Source organism: Chiloscyllium plagiosum, chromosome 10 (assembly GCF_004010195.1).
Source record: "Chiloscyllium plagiosum isolate BGI_BamShark_2017 chromosome 10, ASM401019v2, whole genome shotgun sequence".
NCBI classification, from domain to species: Eukaryota; Metazoa; Chordata; class Chondrichthyes; order Orectolobiformes; family Hemiscylliidae; genus Chiloscyllium; species Chiloscyllium plagiosum.
The window spans coordinates 2,259,862-2,280,442 of NC_057719.1; the positions used below are offsets into that span (position 1 = coordinate 2,259,862).

Here is a 20,581-nt window from a genome sequence, read left to right on the forward strand (position 1 = left end):
TCTCTCTCCCCTCTCTGTGTATGTCTCTCTCTCTCTTTCTCTCTCTCTCCCCCCTCCCCCCCCTCTCTCTCTCTCTCCCGCCTCTCTCTCTCTCTCTGTCCTGTTTGCTCTGGCTCAGTAGCAGCTCTGTATCTGGGTGAGGGTGAGGGAGGGGAATGGGAGTTTGCCTCCTGTGTTTTTTAGTTACTGGCAGTTTCTGAAAGCACAGCTGTGAGCACAGTGAACACAAGGCTCTGAATGAGGCTCGGGAAAATAAAAGCCTCTTACAGAGCTGCCTCTGAATGGCTGCTTTAACTTGATTGTTTACTGTGAAACTAATGATGTGACTGAAGAGGCCAGGGCTAGCTTTTTGCAATTAGGCTGAGCAGGAAGCACGTGGTCTCATCAGCATTTTTAGTGTCCCTCATCTCTTTGTTAATGCATGTGTTTTATTCTCTCTCAAAGACATCGATGAATGTCAGACGTCCCCTTGTGCTTATGGAGCCACTTGTGTGGATGAGATTAATGGGTACAGGTGCATCTGCCCTCCTGGAAGAGCAGGTCACAGATGCCAAGAAGGTACGTGTTTTCAACAAATGATCATTCCTTGTCTGACTTGACAGCACTCTATGGAGGAGACGGTGTGGGAGTTTTGCTCCTTGCCCTGTAGACCTCTATCGCAGCAGCAGTCGATGAAGAGGAGAATATGGGGTGCAGGGTGGGTGGGGAGAAATGGGATTGCCTGAGGACATGGTCAGAAGCTTGACACTGAGCTGGTCAGACCCTCGTGGCTCAGTCCTGTAGATGTGACCGTGAGCTGCCCAGATTGTCTCTTGGCATCTTGATGTCTGGGAAGAACACAAGGCACAAGCTTTGTGTTCAGCTGCAGAATTATAGAGATGTCCAGCACAGAAACAGGCCCTTAGCTCCAATTTGTCTGTGCCAGCCAATCTGACCTCATCGTATTCACCAGCACTTGGCCCATATCTATAGCCCCTTCCGATTCATATACCCATCCAGATGCCTTTTAAATGTTGTAATTGTACCAGCCTCCACCACTTCCTCTGGCAGCTCATTCCATACACGCACCACCCTCTGTGTGAAAAAGTTACCCCTCAGGTCCCTTTTAAATCTTTAAACCTTTGCCCTGTGCGCAGTAGGTTTGGATTCCTGTACCCCGGGGAAACATAGAACAACACAGCGCAGAACAGGCCCTTCGGCCCTCAATGTTGCAATGGCCTGTGAACTATTCTCAGCTTGTCCCCCTACACTATCCCATCATCGTCCATGTGCTTATCTAAGGATTGTTTAAATCTCCCTAATATGGCTGAGTTGACTACATTAGCAGGTAAATTCAATGACTGCAGATGCTGGAAACCAGATTCTGGATTAGTGGTGCTGGAAGAGCATTGCAGTTCAGGCAGCATCCAAGGAGCTTCGAAATCAACGTTTCGGGCAAAAGCCCTTCATCAGGAATAAAGGAAGAGAGCCTGAAGCGTAGAGAGATAAGCTAGAGGAGGGTGGGGGTGGGGATAGAGTAGCATAGAGTACAATAGGTCAGTGGGGGAGGAGATGAAGGTGATAGGTCAGGTAGGAGAGGGTGGAGTGGATAGGTGGAAAAGGAGCTGGGCAGGTCGGCAGGACATGGTTGAAGAGCTTCAGGGCAGAGGAAATGACCTGGGATTTGCAGTGGCTTTATTCCTGATGAAGGGCTTTTGCCCGAAACGTCGATTTTGAAGCTTTTCGGATGCTGCCTGAACCGCTGTGCTCTTCCAGCACCACTGATCCAGAGTACATTAGCAGGTAGGGCATTCCACGCCCTTAGCACTCCCTGAGTAAAGAACATCTGTCTTAAATCTATCACCCCTCAATTTGTAGTTATGTCCCTTGTACACGCTGACATCATCATCCTAGGAAAAAGACTGTCACTGTCTACACTATCTAATCCTCTGATCATCTTGTATGTCTCTATCAAATCCCCTCTTAGCCGCCTTCTTTCCAATGAGAACAGACCCAAGTCTCTCAGCCTTTCCTCATAAGACCTTCCCTCCAGACCAGGCAACATCCTGGTAAATCTCCTCTGCACCTTTTCCAATGCTTCCACATCCTTCCCGAAATATCTGTACTTGGCTATTCACCTTATCCATGTCCCTCAAAGGCAGCCATCTTTGCTCTTTGATTGAGCTACCCAGTTAGGTCACTTGCCCTTTTCTAAAACCTGGTCATTTTTATTCCCTTTAATGATTTATTCTGTTCACTTTTTTTGGGAGTTTCTATTGAATTTGCTTTCCCCATCCTTTTAAACCAGGTGAAAATTTGCTGCACTTGTCTTTTATTCTCCCCGGTGTTGTGTTGTCCCTGATCGGATGTCATGCTGTACTCCCAATGCACATCACTGGCCTTTCCTCCTGACAGCATAGTCAGCTCCTGGCCATGCCTGTCCCTCACTCCGTATTATTGAGGCTGAGACACAGAGAGAAACATTTCCTGGTTATGTTGAAAGGTGAAGCAACTCCTCATAGTTTTGATGTTTCCTCACTACAAGGAGCATTGGAATAATCCGGCTTGATTCATTTCAATGAGTTCGCAATCTGTCGCTGTTTTTCTCAAAACTGGTTTCTCTGGGGGTTTGACTTTGGCAAGAATGTGCATAAAAACTAACATTGTACATGTAAATACCCTCATTACATATGTACAGAGGGAACAGAAGGGAGAGTCTGCTGACCTGTAGAATTGGCATTTAATATGAATGTTGCGGAAGACAAGGTGATGCTGTCTGATGTTCACCTCCTCAGCCTGAGCTTTGTTCACTACAGTTTTGTTTGTCTCCTCCTCTGGTTCAGTTGGGATATCATTGTCAATATCTCCTCAGAGAGTTTGATGGGGGACAGTGTGGAGGGAGCTTTACTCTGTATCTAACCCTGTGCTGTCCCTGTCCTGGGAGTGTTTGATGGGGACAGTGCAGAGGGAGCTGTATTCTGTATCTAACCCCATTCTGTCCCTGTCCTGGGAGTGTTTGATGGGGACAATCTAGAGGAAGCTTTACTCTATAAGAAACTCCCTGCTGTCCCTGTCCTGGGAGTGTTTGATGGGGACAGTGTAGGAGAGTAGTGTAGAGAGAGCTTTACTCTGTATCTAAGCCCGTGCTGTTCATCTCTGTCTGTGACCTAATGCTGTTACTTGTTTAATGCAGTCATCGGCTTTGGGAAGTCATGCTTTATATCGGGACAGTACCATCCGCATGGAATCCGATGGGAACAGGAGTGTAACACCTGTCAGTGCCTGAACGGCAATGTGAACTGCACAAAGGTAAACTCACAAGCACCACTTGGAGTTTTTAACGTAAGAATCAACTTCCAAAAATTAGCAGCTAGCTGGATTAATTTCTCACCCCTCACCAGTTTCGAGGGGGACCAACTTACTCAGAGCCACTGGTCCAGAGAGTGGTGCTGGAAAAGCACAGCAGGTCAGGCAGCATCTGAGGAGCAGGAAAATCGACGTTTCAGGCATAAGCCCTTCATCACCTTCTCCTACTCAGAGCCACCCTCTGAGCTGACGTGTCGATTATGTTGTCCTCTCTATCACGTTGCTTCACCCTAACCACAGCCGATCTGCTGCTGAAAACACTGTCCCCTGACCTTCTCACCTCTAGCCTCTACCCTATACTGTCCCTGTCCCTGGGAATGTTTGATGGGCATAGTGTAGAGGGAGCTTTACTCAGTATCTAACCCCGTGCTGTCCCTGTCCTGGGAGTGTTACAGTGCTGTCATAGAAGCTTACAGCATGGAAACAGGCCCTTCGGCCCAAGGGCCTGTATTTACAATTAAACTAGTCCCATTGGCCTGTATTTGGTCTGTATCCCTCCATACCTAGCCCATCCATGTACCTGTCTAAATGTTTCTGAAATGACAAAATTGTACTCGCCTCCACCAGCACCTCTGCCCATTTCAGACACTCATCATGCTCTGTGTGAAAAAATTGCCTCTCTAGACACTTTCATATCTTTCCCCTCTCACCTTAATCCTGAGTCCTCTAGTTCTTGATTCCCATACCATGTGGGCAAGCTGTTGGTTATCTACCTTATCTCATGATTTTATAGACCTCTATAAAGTCACCAGACTCCTATTTTCCAGGGAAAAAGTTCCAGCCTGTCCAGCCTCTCCTTATACCTCAATTCTTCCAGTCCAGGTAACATTCTACTAAATCTTTTCTGCACTCTTCCTAGTTTAATAATACTCCTAGCTAACCTTCCACCGTCCACATACTCTATCCAAAGCACAGAAGGATATGCATCCAAGGTAAGTTCCATGCACCATCAGCTTTGACCTACATCGGTTTTACCATTAATATTTCCAACAATAATGTCATTGTACCAGCTGTCTACCCTTATCCAACCTTTTCTTTCTGTACCTCACCCCCATTCTCTCCATGAATTATTTGCTGTTCAGAACACAATGCGTTATTGTAAATGCCCCCCAGCTTGTACATGTCTCACTCTTTGCTGAATTGCCCCCATTCTCTGGGATTTCCCCTGTAATGCATTTAAACTCCCTTCCTTGTTGATATTTCAAAAAAAGCCTTTTGTATTCTGTCCAAGCTTTCGGTGTCATGTCCTAATTTCAGCCAACATCACCTTCTAGGCAATCTGGTGATACTTGTGTGTGTTAACTGTAGGATAGGATAGGTTAAAGGAGAGCCAGCAAGTGCTGATAGTGCTGAAATCATTGAGGATGGAGCATTGGGAACCTCACATCAGTAATTGCTAATGCCCTTTGTAACATGGCATTATTTTGTAAAGTTTTGACTGAAGTTACAGTTAATGGGGAAGATATAATAAAGAGCACTTCTATCTTAAGTGTACAATTTTCTTTCTTTATTTATTCATGGGATGTGGGCATTGCTGACCAGGCCCAGCATTTATAGCCCATCCCTAATTACCCAGAGGGCAGTTAAGAACCACTCACATTGCTGTGGGTCTGGAATCACATGTAGACCAGACCAGGTAAGGATGGTAGTTTCCTTCCTTAAAGGGCATTAGTGAACCAGATGGGTTTTTGTGACAGTTGTCAATGGATTCATGGTCACCATGAAACGTTTAATTCCAGCTGTTTTATTGAATTCAAATTCTACCGTCACCTGTGGTGGGATTCGTATCCAGGTCCCCAGCACATTACCTGGGTCCCTGGATGAACAGACCAGCGATAATACCACTAGGCCATCACCTCCCCACAATGTCCAACTGCGGATCTGCTAGAAGGTTCTATTTCACTTGGCTTGACCAGCGAAATGAGGGGAAAGGTATCCATAAAAACTCTAGGTCCTTTCAGGTCATCCCAAATATTTAAAGCTATTGGAACACTGTTGCTGAATCTAGAACGTTCTTCCTCACAGTACTGAAGAAGGTAATCACCATCACCTTCTTGAGGGCAGTTGGCGATGGACATTATATTCTGGACTTGTCAGCAGCACCTAAATCCCATGACAAATAAAAATAATCTCCCTCCACTGTCAGCATACAGAGACAGCAGTCTGTGCCATCTACACACTCTGTAACAACTCACCAATCACACTTTCCAAACCCACAGCCTTTACCACCAAGTAGGGCAATAATAGGTGATGTATGACGTTACCAGCAGCTGCAAGCTCCCCTGCCAGACCCATACCACCCTGACTCGGAACGATATTGCTGTTACTTTCACTGTTCGTGGGTCAAAATCCTGGAATTCTTTTCCTAGTCACACTGTGGATATACAACGTGGTAACGTTTTGTGCTAAATTAGAGATTTAGATAAGTTTTAAATACCAAAAAATGGGGAAAAAATAAGCAGGCTAGCAAATTATATAAAAAAAAGGATAGTAAGATCTTTATATAAACAACGAGCAAGGCTAAAGTAAACCTTGGGTCCTCGGAGAATGGGAAATAGTAGTGAGGAAATGACTGAGGAATTGATTACACATGTTGTATCATTGCTCACAGTGAAGGACCCCAGTAATATTTGAAAAATACTGAATAATCGAGGGGCAAAAGAGTAAGGGAATAAATACAATAGCCAACACTGGAGGAAGAGTACTAGGGAAATTAATAAGGGTAAAGGCTGAAAAATCCCCTGGGCGGGGTGCATCTTCGGATTTTAAAATAAGTAGCCACAGAGATAATGGATGTGCTGGTAATAATCTTCCAGGAACTCTTAGGTTCTGGTTTAAGTCCCAGAAGATTGGGAAAACTGTCAAGGTAACATAAACAAACATTGCAGGGAAAGTTCAGCAGGTCTGGCAGCATCTGTGAAGAGAAATCAGTTAATATTTTGGGTCCGGTGACCCTTCCTCAGAACTCAACCCGAAACATTAACTCCGATTTCTCTCCACAGATGCTGCCAGACCTGCTGAGCTTTTCCTGCAATTTCTGTGCGTGTTTCTGATTTACAGCATCCGAAGTTGTTGTGGTTACTATTTTATGAAGGTTAACATGTTTATTTAGAAAAAAGAGACAAAAAAAGCAAGTACAAATCAACCACTAGGCTTAAAATCAGCCATTGGTAAAATGCCTGAGTCTGTTCTAAGGGATATCATAGCAGCATATTTAGAAATAAGAATTTAATCAAACAGAGTTCAGGTAGTTTTATGAAGGTGAAGTTGTGCCTGACCAATTAATTAGAATTATTTAAAGAAGTTGCAAGCAGGATAGATAAAGGGGGTCCTATAGATGTACTATAGATTTCCAAACAACATTTGATAAGGTACCACAAATGAGGTGACTTAATAAGATGAGATCCCATGGTTTTGGGTGTAGTGTACAAGTATGAATAGAGGATTGACTGACTTACAGAATACAGAGTTGGGATGCATTGTTGGGAAGTTTATGTCAAAGAAGGCAAACCTGTAACTACTGGAGTATCGCAGGAATCAGTGCTGGGACCACAAATATTTATAGTGCATATTAATGACTTGATTGAGGGAAGTGAATGTACTGTAGCTAAGTTTGTCAATAATACAAAAATAGGCTAGTGGTAAGGATGAAATTCCCATGGAGGGCTACAGGCAAGTAAAGCAAGGAGGCAAACACTTGGCAAAATATCATGTGGGGAAGTGTGAGGTTCTACACTTTGGCAGGAAGATTAGAGGAGCTGAATATTATTTATATGGACGAAACTGTAGTGTAGAGTGAGGCTAGACCTGTATCCTCTGTAGGTTAGAAGAGTCAGAGGTAACTGAATTGAAACATAATAAAGACCTTGAGGGGAACTTGACCACGTGGGTGTTGAATCTTTAAATATTTTTTAAGGCAGAGGGAGATTGACTCTCGATTACTGAGGGGGATGAAAGATTATCAGGGGATATGCAGGAATGTTCACAGTATTCCAGCTGTATCTGATAGTGCCTTGTATAGTTTTAGCAATATCTCCCTATTTTTATACTCCAAGGGAAAATATGCTTTCAACACCCACGTGGTCAGGTCCCCCTCAAGGTCTTTATTATCTTTCGATTTAGTCACCTCTGACTCTTCTAACCTGCAGAGGATACCGGTTGAGCCTTTCTCCTGAGGCAGTCTATTCATTCCAGGCATGAGTCAAATTGGTGGTTGGTGGCGTTGTATTTTTTGACTGGATGGACCATGTGGAGTTTAATAATGATGTGGAGGAGCCGGTGTGGGACTGGGGTGGACAAAGTTAAAAATCACACAACACCAGGTTATAGTCCGACAGGTTTATTCGGAAGCACTACTCCTTCAGGTGGTTGTGATGAAGGAGCAGCGCTCTGCAAGCTAGTGCTTCCAAATAAACCTGTCGGACTATAACCTGGTGTTGTATGATTTTTGAATTTAATAATGACTAGTCTTTAGCTGATTTTAATCACTGCGATGCTGACCTCCACGTGTTTTCTCCCCGACAGGTATGGTGTGGTCAGAAATCTTGCTTGTTGTATGACAGAGCTGGCCATGAGAACTTCATGTGCCCAGAGTCCCAGCAGTGCCAGGCCAGCCCACGGCTCAAGTGTTTCTCTCCTCCATGCACCGACTGGGGAGAGTGCAACGCCTTAAACTCTCCTCCTGTTGACTCTAAATGCCACCCCAACACTGGCCAGCTGAACAACAACTGTGCAAAGATCACACTCATCTTTAATAAGGAGAAGATTCCGAAGGTAAGGAAGGTTGTGCAGGTGCAAGGAATTCCCAGCTGAGCCATCGGTGCTGTTGAAAGCTGCTTCAGGACCTGTGTTCCCTCCTGCTGTGAGAGAAATCCTCAGCGTTTACTATCCTGCTCTTGTGTGAAACAAGTGGGAAGTGCCCAATGCATTTGTTCTTGAACAGTCTAATGGAAACTGTTGGCACTCACCCCAGGCCGAATGATTTTGTGGCACAGTACTAGTGTCACTGCCTTTGGACTGGGATGCCCAGGTTTGAGTCCCCCCCCTGCTGCAGAGGTGTGCAGTAATGTCCCTGTACATGTAGATTAGCAACATAGTATCATCGGATCCCTACAGTGCGGAAAGATGCCATTCCACACCGACCCTCCGGCAAAATCCCACCCACACTCAGCCCCCTCTGCCCTATCCCTGTAACCCTGCGTTAACCATGGCTAATCCACCTGAGCCTGCCCTTCCCTGGATACTTCAGACAATGTAGGTTCAATACAAAAAACCTAACCAGAAAGCTGCCACTTTTCATATAACAGAATGAATCTAAGGTCGGATTGCCCTCTCTTCTCGTTCTGTTGCCCATACCCTGGCGATGGGATACAGAGGAATTTGAAAACATAAAAATCTGGAATTAAGAGCCTAATAAAGACGATGAATTGATTGTCTGGAAAACCCATCTGGTTCACTAATGTCCTTCAGGGAAGGAAATTGCCGTCCTTACCTGGTCTGGCCTCCAGACCCACAGCAATGTGGTTGACTCTTAACTGCCCTCTGGGTAATTAGAGATGGGTGATAAATGCTGCCCAGACAGAGCTGTCCATATCTTGTCAATGAATAAAGAAAATGTTTTGCACAGGACTCTGAGTGCTAACCGGTTGACATTTTGTCTGTTTCTCTGTTCTAGCACAAAATGTCCCTTTGCCAACCCAATAAGTTTGGGAAATGCCTGAGCAATGAAATCACTGATGATAAGCCATCCCAGTATGAAACCTGGCTTAATAGATCTGAAGGTTTTATTTATGTAGTTTGTTTGCGAAGGTAGTTAGTGACTGAACATTTTCAAATGAAGCTGTCAGTGTTTGGTAACAAAAAACACAAATTTATTGCACAAAAGAAAACAAAACTGTTTACATATAAAACAGCTTAAAAAGAATCTGGACGCAGTGAGCAAGAAGAAAGATTTAGCCTTTTTCCCTGCAGTATCTTTTGCAGTTACTCAGTCCCAGTGCTGTATGAGTCCTAGAGATATATGGCATGAAAAGAGATCCTTCAGTCCAACTCGTCTGTGCTGACCCAATATCCTCAATTAATCTGGTCCCAGTTGCCAGCACTTGGCCTATACCCCTCTAAATCCTTCCTATTCATATTCCCATGCGGATGTCTTTTAAATATTGTAATTGTACCAGCCTCCACCACTTCCTTGGCAGCTCGTTCCATGCATACACCACCCTCTGTGTGAAAACGTTGCCCCTAAGGTCCATTTTAAATCTTTCCCCTCTCACCCTAAATCTGTGCCCTCTAGTTTCGCACTCTCCTACCCTGGGGAAGTGACCTTGGCTACTTACCTGATCTATGCCCCTCATATTTTGTAAACCTCTGTAAAGTCACCTCTCAGTCTCCAACACTCCAGAGAAAGCAGCCCCAGCCTATTCAACCTCTCCCTGTAGCTCAAACACTCTAATTCTGGCAACATTCTTGTGAATGTTTTTCTGAACCCTTTCAAGTTTCACAACATCTTTCCTATAGCAGGGAGACCAGAATTAAATGCAGTGATCCTATGTTAACTCTTTTTAATTTGTAAGTAACTGGTACCTTTCCGTTCTGGTAACCAAGAGAGCTCTTTCTGGTTCTGGGGACTGGTTATTTATTGAACTTTGATGGCCAAGATTCCTTTTCAGCTCTTAAGGTTTGGAGATTTCTGCATTATTAACACACTACCCTTCTGCAAGAATGAAACCGTTCTTTCAAGCTAAATACAAACTGCGAGTTACCCTGATTTTTTTTCTCATGTTATAAAGTATTAGCATTGTAAACACTTCATTAACACATCCTGCCTGGCAATCAAGTCATATTCTTTCTTGGACAGTAAGTTGTATCTTTAGTTATCTGTTCCAGTTGACTTTCCGACTTTTTAAAGAAATACAATTACTTTTCGCAGAACTGTAACCATATATCTATTTCATTTCTGCTTTCCATTATCATTTGGGATTTTGAAATTCATTGTAAATGTCTATCGCACTATCCAGTCTCATCCCCCTCAAACTTTCCTCCAATGCATCGTGGAGAAACACCAGGTTTGTGAGACATTAGAGCTCTGAATATTAACTGTCTTGCAGAAAAGGGGGTGGCATGGTGGCTCAGTGGTTAGCACTGCTGCCTCACAGCACCAGGGTCCCAGGTTCGATTCCAGCCTTGGGCATCTGTCTGTGTGGGTTTCCTCCAGGTGCTCCGGTTTCCTCCCACAATCCAAAAGATGTGCAGGTCAGGTGAATTGGCCATGCTAAATTGTCCATAATGTCAGATGGAAATGGGTCTGAGTGGGTTACTCTTCGGAGGGTCAGTGTGGACTGGTTGGGCCGAAGAGCCTGTTTCCACACTGTAGGGAATCTAATCATGGATTTTCAGGAATTAGATGTGTAGGGTGTTTTTTTTTAATTGCTGGATGTGTTTGTGGATGAGTTGCAAGATTTATTCTGCATGTGAGTCATCCACCACTTCACCTGGGTGACCCCCAAATTATCTTCTGTTTCCTGTCTCCAGGGCATCACTGTGGAATATATCTGCTCAGAACTGAGGTATCTACCAGTTCTGCGGAGCCTTTCCAAGGAGCGGACTCTGTTTGTGTTGTGTGACCTCGCTAACAGCTCTGACAGTGCAGTGGAAGTGGCCATTGTAAGTAAGTCCCTGGAAGGGGATGTCAATAGGTTACGTGAGTACTGGAATAAACTGGAACAGAAAGTGGGAAATGTGCGCTTGTCCATTTTGGGAGAAAGAATGGGAAAAAGAATGCTATTTAAATAGAGAAATATTGCAGAACTCAGTGTTATAGAGGGTTTCTGGGTTTCCAGGTACCGTGAATTATAAAGTTAATACTCTGATACAGCAAGTGGTTTGGAAAACAATAGTTGAAAGGGAGATGGAAGGCACAATGAGGGGCGTCTTACTGCAGCTGGATAGTGCAGTGGTCAGACAACGTCAGGAATACGACAAGAATCTCCTTATTTGAGAGAATATTATTGTGTTCAATACCAGTCAGAGAAAGATCACGTGACTTATTATTGGGATAAAGGCCTCTCTCATGAGGATTGGAATTCTGGAGTTCAGAGTGATCTTACTGAAACATGCATGATCCTGAGGAGACTTGACAGACAATACACCAGGAGAATGTTTCCTCCTGTGGCTGAGACTAGAACCAGGAACGCAGTTTAAGAATGAAGTGGTCTCACTTTTAAAATGGGGATGAGGAGAATGGTTTTGTTTTAGAAGGAGAGCACAGCAGGTCAGGCAGCATCCGAGAAGCAGGAAAATTGACATTTCGGGCAAAAGCTTTTGCCCGAAACATCAGTTTGCCTGCTCCTTGGATGCTGCCTGACCTGCTGTGTTTTTCTAGCACCACTCTGATCTAAACTCTGGTTTCCAGCATCTACAGCCCTCACTTTTGCCTTGTTTTAGAGGGACACTGGTCTGGAATTCTCTCACTCAGAAAACAGCAAAGGCTGAGTCACTATTTATTTGAGGCTGAGTTGGATTGTTTTGGTAGACAAGAGTATGAGGTTCAGACAGGAAACTGGAGCTGAGATCATAAGCAGAATTCTGTTAAACATTGGGGCAGGCCCAAAGGGCTGAATGGCCTACTCTAACTCTGAAGTCTAGCGTTCTTGTTTGTTTGATGACTGATCAGTCCATTCTCCATCTGCAAACTTTCTGCGAATGATGGGTCAGAAGAGATTTACCAAGTTGTTGCTGGCAAAGGAAGGTTTGAGCTGTAAAGGGATGCTGGATAGGCTGGGAATGTTTTCCCTGGAGTGGAGGAGACTGAGAGGTGACCTTATAGACATTTATAAAATCATGAGGGGCATGGATAGTGGAAATGGCAGGTGTCATCTTTTTGTTATGGCGGGGATTTTTAAGATTAGGGGACATATTTTTAAGGTAAGAAGGGAAAGATTTTAAAAAGACATCGGGGCAACTTTCCTTTTTACACAGAGTGGTTTGTGTGTGGAATGAAGTTCCAGAGGAGGTGGTGGATGTGGATACAATTACAACATTTAAAATACACTTGGATAAGTTCATGAATGGGAAAGGTCTGGAGGGATATGGGCCGAGCGCAGGCAGGTGGGACTAGTTTAGTTTGAGATAGTTTTGGGCATGGCCTAGTCTGCGTTCGTGCTGTATGGCTCGATAATGAGTTTTCACGTCTTCGTTGTGCTTCTTTCCCCTGCTCTCCCCCTGCCACCCCCCGCCCCAACCACATCTCAGTCATTTACCCAACACGGTGAGGACCGGGATGGGATCCTGATCCGGGAGGCAGTCACAAAAATTGTCGACAATGTGACCAAGCGACAGAACAGCACGATGATGCTCGCAGTCATCGAGGTGAAAGTAGAGACGGCTTATGTTCCTCATTCCCAGCCAGGTAATACCAACTATTCCCTTCTCAAAATAACAACAAACGCTTCCTGCAGCTGCAGTATATCGCTTTTATTCCTTTATTGCTGTGACCCGGCCTCCTGTTTGTCATCCTCCGTGGCTGTATGGTATTTAACTGAAGACTCCTCTACATTGGGGAACGTTTCAGAGAACACCTCTGGGACACCCGGACCAACCAACCCAACCGCCCCGTGGCTGAACACTTTGGCTACCCCTCCCACTCCACCAAGGACATGCAGGTCCTTGGACTCCTCCATCACCAGACCATGGCAACACGACGGCTGAAGGAAGAGCGCCTCATCTTCCGCCTAGGAACCCTCCAACCACACGGGATGAATGCAGATTTCTCCAGCTTCTTCATTTCCCCTCCCCCCATCTTTTCTCAGTCCCAACCCTCGGACTCAGTACCGCCTCCTTGATCTGCAATCTTCTTCCCGACCTCCCCACCCCCCACCCCCTCTCCGGCCTATTACCCTCACCTTAACCTCCTTCCACCTATCACATTCCCAACGCCCCTCCCCCAAGTCCCTCCTCCCTACCTTTTATCTTAGCCTGCTTGGCACACCCTCCTCATTCCTGAAGAAGGGCTTATGCCCGAAACATCGATTCTCCTGCTCCTTTGATGCTGCCTGACCTGCTGCGCTTTTCCAGCAACACATTTTTCAGCTCTGATCTTCAGCATCTGCAGACCTCACTTTCTCCTAGTTGATTTTACCTGAAGTCTGTGTTGTATCTGTAACTCAGGCTCTGAAGCTGTACGGAGCTGGGTTCATCTCGAGGTGATGCTGCCTGCGTGGTACTGAGCAAATGCAGCACAACTTTTAACAGAGCCATTACCTTGAAGCCTTGTCTATCCTCCCTGCCCGAAGGAATGGTTGGTGTCCTGTTCAATATTTATCCCTCAGTTCACATCAGCTTTTAAAATAAAAGTTGGCAGACGTAATTAAGGGGCAGGCACAGCACAGAAATAAATGAAGGCACTACTGCAACGTAGAGACCAATCAAACAAGTGAGATTTTGATTTTGGGATGTTTTGGTGTTTGTTGATGGAGGAATGTTGACCGAAATCCTGAGAAGAATTCTGGAATAGAGTCAGGATGTGCTGATTGTACTTCACAGAGAAAGCAGTATTTGTGCAGAGAAACCTTGAACTTTTCAGGTCCACGATCTTTAATCAAAACTCAAAGGTCCTCCACCTCCTCTCCATCTTCATCTTCTCCTCCGGATTGTTCTGTAGTGATGTTGGCATGCAGCAGAATTGACAGATAAATTTGGTTAGCCCCCTACCCTCCAACAGAACATAGAACAGGCTGGCACATGAACAGTCCCTTCAGCCCACAATGTTGTGCTGAACATGATGCCAAGTTAAACTGATCCCTTCTGCCTGCCCTTGGTCCCAATCCCTCCATTCCTTGCTTATTCCTGAGCTTTTCTAGAGGTCTCTTAAATGCCCCTATTGTATCTGCCTGCACCACACGCCTGACAGTGCGTTCCAGACTCCTGCCACTCGATGTAAAATAAACATGCCCCTCACGTCTCCTTTGAACTTTTCCCATTCCCTTAAATGCATGCCCTGTGGAATTAGACATTTCAGCTCTGGGGATAAACATTCTGACTGTCAACCCTCACTCCGACAGCAACATGGAGTCCTGTCTCTTGTACTCCATTCCCCACCCAATAAAGGCAAGTATGCCATACACCTTCTTTACCACCCTAACTACTTGTGTGGTCACTTTCAGGGAGCTATGGACTAAGATCCCTCTGTACATCAATGTTGGTCAGAGTCCTGCCAATAACTGGAGACCTTTCTTTAACATTTGATCTCCCAAAGTGCAGCACCTTACACTTGCCTGGATTAAACTCCATCTGCCATTTCTCCGCCCATATCAGTAACTGATCTGCATCCCTTGGCAACTTTCAACACTATCCACAACTCCACCGACCTTTGAGTGGGAGGGGAGGGTTTAGCCTTGACCCTAGGCTGTGTTTAATCTTTAGATAAATGCTGTTACAATTACTCACTGCTGAAGTCCGGATCCAGGCTCCAGGCTTCCCCTCCCCCACTGCCATTGTTGCCACCACATGGAACATAGAACAATACAGCACAGAACAGGCCCTTCGGCCCTCCATGTTGCGCCGACCTGTGAACTATTCTCAGCTCGTCCTCCTACACTATCCCATCATCATCCATGTGCTTATCTAAGGATTGTTTAAATCTCCCTAATGTGGCTGAGTTGACTACATTAGCAGGTAGGGCATTCCACACCCTTACCACTCTCTGAGTAAAGAACCTGCCTCTGACATCTGTCTTAAATCTATCACCCCTCGATTTGTACTTATGCCCCATCGTACACGCTGATGTCATCATCCTAGGAAAAAATGTTCACTGTCTACATGATGTGTAGACAGAAACTGCCTGACCTGCTGAGTTTCTCCAGCACTTTGTGTTTTCTCTCTGCATAACCTCGTGATTTCAGGTTTCAGCATACACAGTAGTTTGTTCTTCATTTTCCTGTCAGTCTTCCTCCTTCAGCTTGTGTGACTTTTTTTTGAATAAAGGGACGATCTAGTCGCTTTTGCTGTGCGGTAGTTGGCTGCTGACCGTACCTGGGATTGTGAAGGGCGCCGTAAAAATGCGAGCGGTTTGTTTGTTTGCAAGCAAAATGCAATTCTTCTGATGTTATTGTTCCACATTCTCCCCTGTTCCTGTTTTGTTGTGAATCGTGGATGGTGCAGCGTATCTGATTCCAGTGCTCAGCGTGGCATTCGGAATGGTGTGGCTGATCTGTATCATCATCTGCATCTGGTGGACCCGCAAACGGAGAAAAGAGCGAGAGAGAAGCCGGCCGTCCATGGATGACATGGTGAACAATCAGTGGGAGCCCCTGAACCCCATCAGGAACCCCATCGATAAACCCTGCAGCAACAAAGACCTTCAGTGTGAATGCAAAAACTTAATGGCTCCTTGCAGCCGGACCCTAATGGCAAGAGAGGAGGTGGAGGAGGAGTTGGGGGTGGACAAATGCGCCTCCCAAAGGTGTACAATTACATTCTTGCCAGCAAAAGGCGATGTTAAATCTTCACCGTTGACTCCAGTCAAACAGGTGCATCGAATGGGCAACAGGGAGAAACACTGCCTAAAAAATGTGAACTCTTCAAATTGTGAAGGAGGTAAGGATCTTTCTGTATGAACCTACGGGAGAGTTGTTTTGTGCCTAAGAGTTTTTTTTTAAGAAAAAGAGAGAGAGAAAAGGAGGAGGATAAATTAAGAGAAATTCTCCTTTTACCTCCTTGTCCCATTGAGACTGAAACCATCTCTTGAAGTCTTCATGGTCAGTGAGTGTCTCTTTCTTTTATCTTTTGGTGTGTGTATAAAGCATTATTTACCAAGTGTCTCTTTAAATCTTGTATAAATTATTTGTGACTTGTTCAGTGTCAAGATCTCTTTGCCAGTTGCTATATTGTGTGTTATTGTCTCTCCTCCTAAATGGTCATTGGAGGAGGGTAGCACCCTTGTGTGTCCCTTAGCAACAGAAAAGGAGGAACCAAGCTTATTATTCAGTGTCCTCCCATTTTACACCAAATGCATTGTTTACATAGGTTTTGTCGTGGTCCTCTTCTTTCGCAGTACTTGAGCGTTATGTTCCTGTTCCCCAACGAGGTGTTTTCGATGTTCAGTCAAGCAATTGGCCTGATCTTTTGGGTGACCTTTCACCTTATTTGCCCAAAGCTACATTGGTGACAGTTGCCTGCTGTTGGGTCAGATTTTGGGGAAGGGCTGGGACAGGGTTGGGGTGAGAAGTGGAGATTTGTAGACTTTATCAGCGTCACAGTCGTGGCTCATGCTGACAGAGTTTGTGCCTTCAGTGAATGTGCTGTTGTTTTTCATCAAGCCCTCACCTCCAGCTTTCTGTTTCTGGGAAATTGGTGACTTGCTAGACTTTGGGGAGCAGAAAAGGGGAAAAATGAGATTTTATATATTGATGAGAGGGGAGTGGTGATAAGGCAAAGAGGAGCTGTGCAATGAGTCTGAACTTGTCCCCTTCATTGATGACTGTCAAAATAGTCAAGAGGGGAGTGATTTCCCAGGATTCCAACCTTAACAAGTAAAGGTAAGGAATGGAATAGGAGACAATAGCTTCAATAGATGTGTCTTCTGCAAATATTAGGATCGGAGGAAGGAGTTGGAGGGGTGGGAGGAGCAATTTCTTGACAGGGAAAATACCACAGGATCAAAGTGCCTTGTTTCTTTCTGTCTGGTCTTCTAAAGGACGTGAATTTATCCACAAGGTTTTTCTCTCCCTCTCAGTATATCTTGAAGGAAGCTTTGTGTGACAGGTTGCCTTAGAAGGGTGCGGTGGAGTCCCCTTATTTTTGGTTTTAGTTTAATTTTGTATGCAGTGAGATCCCACAGAGAGCAACCGGCCTCATGACCCAGAGTGACCCCGCTCTCTAGTCACCAGGAGCTGGGAACGATTACAGTATTGGAGTGGCCAGTGCCTGAAGGTTGAATTGCTATAGCAACTGTCAAAGACTGTCCTGCTGATTTTTGATTTTTTATATAAATAAATAAATATAAATGACAAGGTGAACTATGTACCTTCCTTACTGTCCAATAATAAAATAAACAATTGTAAGTGTATGATCAAAGCTTCTGTATATATGTATATACTTAAGGAATCGATGTGTATATTTGATTAAATAATTTAAGATAGATATTAATACAAGTTTTTTTTTGTTTAAATGCCATTCCTTAATTTATATTGAAAAGGAACTTTCATGGCATTTTTCTTACAAGCGGGCACACAGACACATCTTTTACTCTAGTATTCCATTCAAAACCTTGAAGTTCACAATTGGCTAAACACATTTTCTTTAGTTTAAAAAAAAAATGCCCAAACTGTAAGTAGATTTGGCGTGCTTTCAATCTCTGCTTCTGCAGTCTGACCCATTGCTTGCACATCATCATTCCCACAAACTGGGAATACTCCCCCCCCCCCCCCCCCCCCCCGGCCCCCAGGTTCATTTCCCGAGAAGGTTGTTATCGGGGAAGGTGGAGAGTGAAGTGGGAGTGGCTGCTTGTGTTTAGATCTGGCGAAAATTCCGAATCACCCAAAATTGAAAGCTGGGATTTCTCTTTTCTCTTTTACAACAAAAAAGTGAAAATTCATGTGTTCAGGTCACTGAAAACACAAGAATTTGGTCTGATTGATATATTCAGTGACCGACAGAATTAAAGAGACATGTCCAAATCTCTCCTCCAATGCAGCCTGTGTTCAGCTCTTAGTGATGGTGCAAAGGCAGAACAGCTTTTTTTGATATTTGTGGCAAGAGTGTGATTGTGTGCTCAGACAGAACTTTTCAAAACTGTTCAGTTACATCGTAGGGCTAAATTAATTGAGCTCTACATGTCAAGTGTTTCCCCAGCCACACTGGTACCCCAATTCCCACCTTCAAATGTTGCAGAATGTTTAATTCTGGTCTTGGAATGTTGGAGAGCACATTGTACAGAAACACTGGTGCTCAGGCCTTTACTCCGTGGGTATATTCACCAGCTCTCTCCTGGGGCGGGGTGTTAAAACCCATTATGCAAACATAAAAGGGAATGTATTTCTGCTTTGAGCAGAGGAAAGAATGAAGGGAACACTTTATTTGTTTTATATATCTTAGTTTGTTTTTTTTTATTTTGCTTTGTTCCAGCACAGACACTAATGGGTGATATGTTCCACCCTGTGACAAATTACCCTTATACAGAAGAAATGGTTTCAATTCAAAACAAGGAAACAAAAAATATGTGGCCTTATATTCTTTTGGTTTCTCCTCTGGACTTAATTGTAAATTCATTTGGGTTAAATCCAAACCATCATCACCCAACACAAGTGCCCATAATCTTATTCTGATTTCACTGCTGCAGGGTTTATATATATTTATATACATATATGTGTGTGTGTGTATATATATAAATATATATATGTAAAATATATATTTGGCTATGGATTCATTTTGATACTAAATACTTAATGGGCAAACTGTGACATTTTCTTTCTGAATTATGGATGAGAGCTTTTGTTTTCTGAATCACGTGGCATCTTTATTGATGTCAATTACACAGCAGGAGGCTGGAAAAATAATCCCGTTCATGAAATGGGGTGAAAAAAACTTTTAAAAATGCGGGCTGGCTGATTTAAAATGAAAATGACAAGAACAATTTATGTACGGACTCGAAATAAAGTTGTAATTTTTTTTTGTAAAAGGACGCTCGCATTGCCCTGCAGAAGTCCTGTGTTCATTTAGAGCATTTTGTTTGACATGTTCTTAGAGATAACTTTAAAAAAAAAACTATTTATTAAAGCGTTTTATATTAACGTCTCCCAGTGTGTCTGATGCCTTTTATTCTTGGGGAGAAGTGATGGCTTATCATGAGGGAGAGAGCATATTTATTCCTGCCTCTGTCCAGACCATTCAGTGCTGGAAGTGTTAGCAGCAACTTGGAGGCTGCCAGCAGATGCATAGGATAACCACCAAGTTCCTCTCCAAGCCACTCAACATCCTGACTTGGAAATATATCACCGTTCCTTCACTGTCACTGGGTCAAAATCCTCGAATTCCCTCCCTAAGGGCATTGTAGGTCAACCCACAGCACACGGACTGCAGTGGTTCAAGAAGGCAGCTCACCCCCACCTTCTCAAGGGGCAACTAGGGACAGGCAATAAATGATGTTGCTAGCATTAGAGGTCATAGGTTTAAGGTGAGAGGGGAAAGATGTAAAAAGGACCTTAGAGCTAATGAGTAGTATGGAATGAGCTGCTGGAGGAAATGGTGGAGGCTGGTACAATTACAACATTCCAAAGGCATCTGGATGGGTATATGAATAGGAAGGGTTTTGGAGGGATGTGGGGCAAGTGCTAACAAGCAGGAGTAGATGAGTTCAGGATATCTGGTCGGCATGGACAAGTTAGACTGAAGTTTCTGTGCTGTATGACTGTGACTCTATGATGCTATTGTCCCAAATTCCCAATTAAAGGAAGATGTGTGAGGCATGTTAGGGTGGTAGGTGCCTGGAACGCACTGCCTGGGGAGGTGGTACAAGTAGTTAGAGTAGAAACATTTAAAGGGCATTTAGACAGAGACAGGAACAAGCAGGGAATAGAGGGATATGGACCATCTGCAGGCAGATGGGATTAGTTCAGAATAACATCATGGCCAGCACAGACATAATGGGCCAAAGGGCCTGTTCCTGTGCTGGGTACTATTCCATGTTCTACATTCTGTGCAGCACAAGCACTTTCACTATGGTCTTTTCCATTGTGTGTCCTGGTGTGGAAATCTCACTTGGATCAGCACGGATTATCCAGCATCCAGTACCTGAGCTCATGCTGGTAAAACCAGGTACATGCATTTGTATAGTGCTTTGCAGTAATCGACTTTGATGCTTTACAACCAATGAGGTACTTTTCGAATTGTCACTGTTTCGAGGAAACCCTGCAGCCAGTGTCTGCAAGAGCAGGGTCAGCCGGCCGGCCGGCCGGGCGGGTGGGTGGGTATATGTACCTGTGACCTCAAGAAAATGGAATTTCAGCAGACATAGAGAATCCAGGCCCCCAGACTGTCGCTATTCACTATAACCCTGGCTGATTCTCTCACACTCACACACTCTCTCTCACGCACACACACTCTCACTCTCACACTGTCACACTCACAATCTCTCACATACTCACACTCATTCTCACTCTGTCTCACTCACTCAGTTTCAGACTCTCACTCTCTCTCTCTGTCAGACTCTTTTCCTGTCTGCTTCCTATGTCCATGGATTACT

General features: G+C 44.4%; 1 protein-coding gene across 1 annotated transcript in view; it reads left to right on the top strand.

Annotated features, from left to right (window-relative positions):
• jag2b (jagged canonical Notch ligand 2b) overlaps positions 1-19,134 on the top strand; it is a gene marked incomplete at its 5' end in the record, with an annotated part of 150,438 nt that extends 131,304 nt beyond the window's left edge. The window contains 6 exons of the mRNA XM_043698422.1: positions 445-558; positions 3,173-3,288; positions 7,870-8,118; positions 10,876-11,007; positions 12,595-12,751; positions 15,502-19,134. Coding sequence (XP_043554357.1) covers positions 445-558; positions 3,173-3,288; positions 7,870-8,118; positions 10,876-11,007; positions 12,595-12,751; positions 15,502-15,956 — 1,223 coding nt within the window. The remainder of the gene's footprint in view (positions 1-444; positions 559-3,172; positions 3,289-7,869; positions 8,119-10,875; positions 11,008-12,594; positions 12,752-15,501) is intronic.
• Positions 19,135-20,581: the final 1,447 nt, after the last annotated feature.